Source organism: Bactrocera neohumeralis, unplaced genomic scaffold (assembly GCF_024586455.1).
Source record: "Bactrocera neohumeralis isolate Rockhampton unplaced genomic scaffold, APGP_CSIRO_Bneo_wtdbg2-racon-allhic-juicebox.fasta_v2 ctg169_1, whole genome shotgun sequence".
NCBI classification, from domain to species: Eukaryota; Metazoa; Arthropoda; class Insecta; order Diptera; family Tephritidae; genus Bactrocera; species Bactrocera neohumeralis.
The window spans coordinates 124,509-126,489 of NW_026089805.1; the positions used below are offsets into that span (position 1 = coordinate 124,509).

Consider the following 1,981-nt stretch of genomic DNA (forward strand, 5'->3'; position numbering starts at 1 on the left):
TTCTACAAAACGTACAGAGACAAATAATACATCAAATTTAAGTGTGCGATCTGAAACTTTGCACAAATTTTACAGATTTTAAATTCATTGAACCACTTTTGATGTATTTGGGTTTAAAGTTCTTCAATTTTTACATTAAGCTAATATTAGCAGCGCTTCTACAGAAAAGAGCATATGTGTATGTAAGAGAATGAATAATTACAAATGTTTCTGTCATTTGCTTTCGTTACACACATACCCACATACGCGAAGGCGCAAGTGCGAAAGCTACCAACAACAATGTTGTCTACTCGGCTGTGGTCGGCATTTCATAGCAAAATTTTATAAACTAACTTCACACCAGTGGTCGGCATGAGAGGATCTGTCACTGTGTTGGTGAGCACGAAAAAAAGTAGCCCAGTGAGAAATTGGAACTAAAATTAAGCAAATTTTATAAATAACTAGCGGGGCCCGGTGTGCGTTGCTACACCCATGCAACACTATAATGGAAACTTCTAGCATTTCTATTTTAATGTGAAATTTCAAAATATTTGTTTTATTTCAAAAAAAAAATTTCTTAAGTCATTTCATTCGATTTTTGTTGTGTTGGTGAAGTATAATTTTTTTTGTTGTGAAAGTTCGAAAAATCTGTTTTATTTAATATTTTTCTTTCTTAAGCCAATACATTAGGATAAACAATATTTTTGGTTTTTCCATCTGTAGTAAAGATGAATAAGCAATGTGGCATTCCCACTCTTGAGCATGCCACGTAGAACTGGCCATGCGAAAAACACGGCTCTATCAAATTCAAACCGCACACTTTAAGCGTTTGCCCTTGTGCTTTATTTATCGACATTGCAAATGCCAGGCGCACTGGAAATTGCAAGCGCTTAAATTCGAAAGCACAACATCACCTTTCGCTGTGCCAGTCAATATTGTGGCTTCAATCAAATTTAACATAAGTTTTTTTACTGCAAGTCGTGTTCCATTGCAAAGCTTTGGTGCATTTAAATTACGTAACAAAATGATGGATGAGCCGATCTTTAAATTCAAGCAATGAGGCGGCATACCAGGCGGTTCCAAAGAATTCAAAAATTCAATTGGATAATTTACTGCATCATCTTGATTCATTGCGCTGTCGAATGATTTATATGATGTTACGACACCTGGCAATTTTTCTTGAATCTCAAAATTAATGTCATTTACATTAACATTTTTTGGTGCCAGTATTGCGCGTTCTCTTAACCAAGTATGATTCATAATATTTCCAACAATGTTTGGAAAGACGCGATCAATTAGTTCATCATGAGATTCAACAATGGTGCAACAATTGTTTGGCAACGTTATAAATCCGTTGGTGCTTTGAATTTTACCATTGCCGATGTCCAACAATTGTTTTGAAAAGTGATATGCAGATGGATCATTGTTCAACTGAACACGCATGTTAATATTCAGTGTCATAGTTTGAACATGTCGCCACAACATCGATGACTTTAAGCATGCGTTGATCTCATCCGCCGGTGTTGATCTTGGAATCACTGGTAATGTTTGGCGAAAATCGCCGGACAACAAAATTAATGCACCACCAAATATTCCAGCATTGCCACGTATATCTTTCAATGTCCGATCAAGTGCTTCTAGCGATTTTTTATGAGTCATCGTACATTCATCCAATAAAATGATGTCTGTTTGCCGCAAAACTTTTGCCATTGCAGAATTCCTTGAAATATTGCACGTGGGGTTTTCAAGCACGTGTACATTCAATGGCAATTTTAATGCGGAGTGTGCTGTTCGTCCACCATCCAATAAAGTCGCCGCAATTCCAGACGAAGCTAGTGCCAGTGCAATTTTGTTTTGCGATCGAATGGCAGCCAAAATCAGTGATATGACAAATGTTTTTCCCGTACCACCAGGAAAATTAATAATAATTAATTAATTAATTGGTATATTAAATTTATGCCACAATTATTAGCCCAAATATATGAATTCTTTTTTTTCCCAA

The 1,981-nt window shown here is 36.0% G+C and overlaps 1 protein-coding gene across 1 annotated transcript; it reads right to left on the minus strand.

The window, feature by feature from the left end:
- Window positions 1–825: 825 nt before the first annotated feature.
- LOC126766569 (uncharacterized) lies at window positions 826–1,638 on the minus strand. Its single transcript, XM_050484330.1, has one exon. The coding sequence runs from the start codon at window positions 1,636–1,638 to the stop codon at window positions 826–828; it is 813 nt and encodes a 270-aa protein (XP_050340287.1).
- Between the last annotated feature and the right edge of the window lie 343 nt (window positions 1,639–1,981).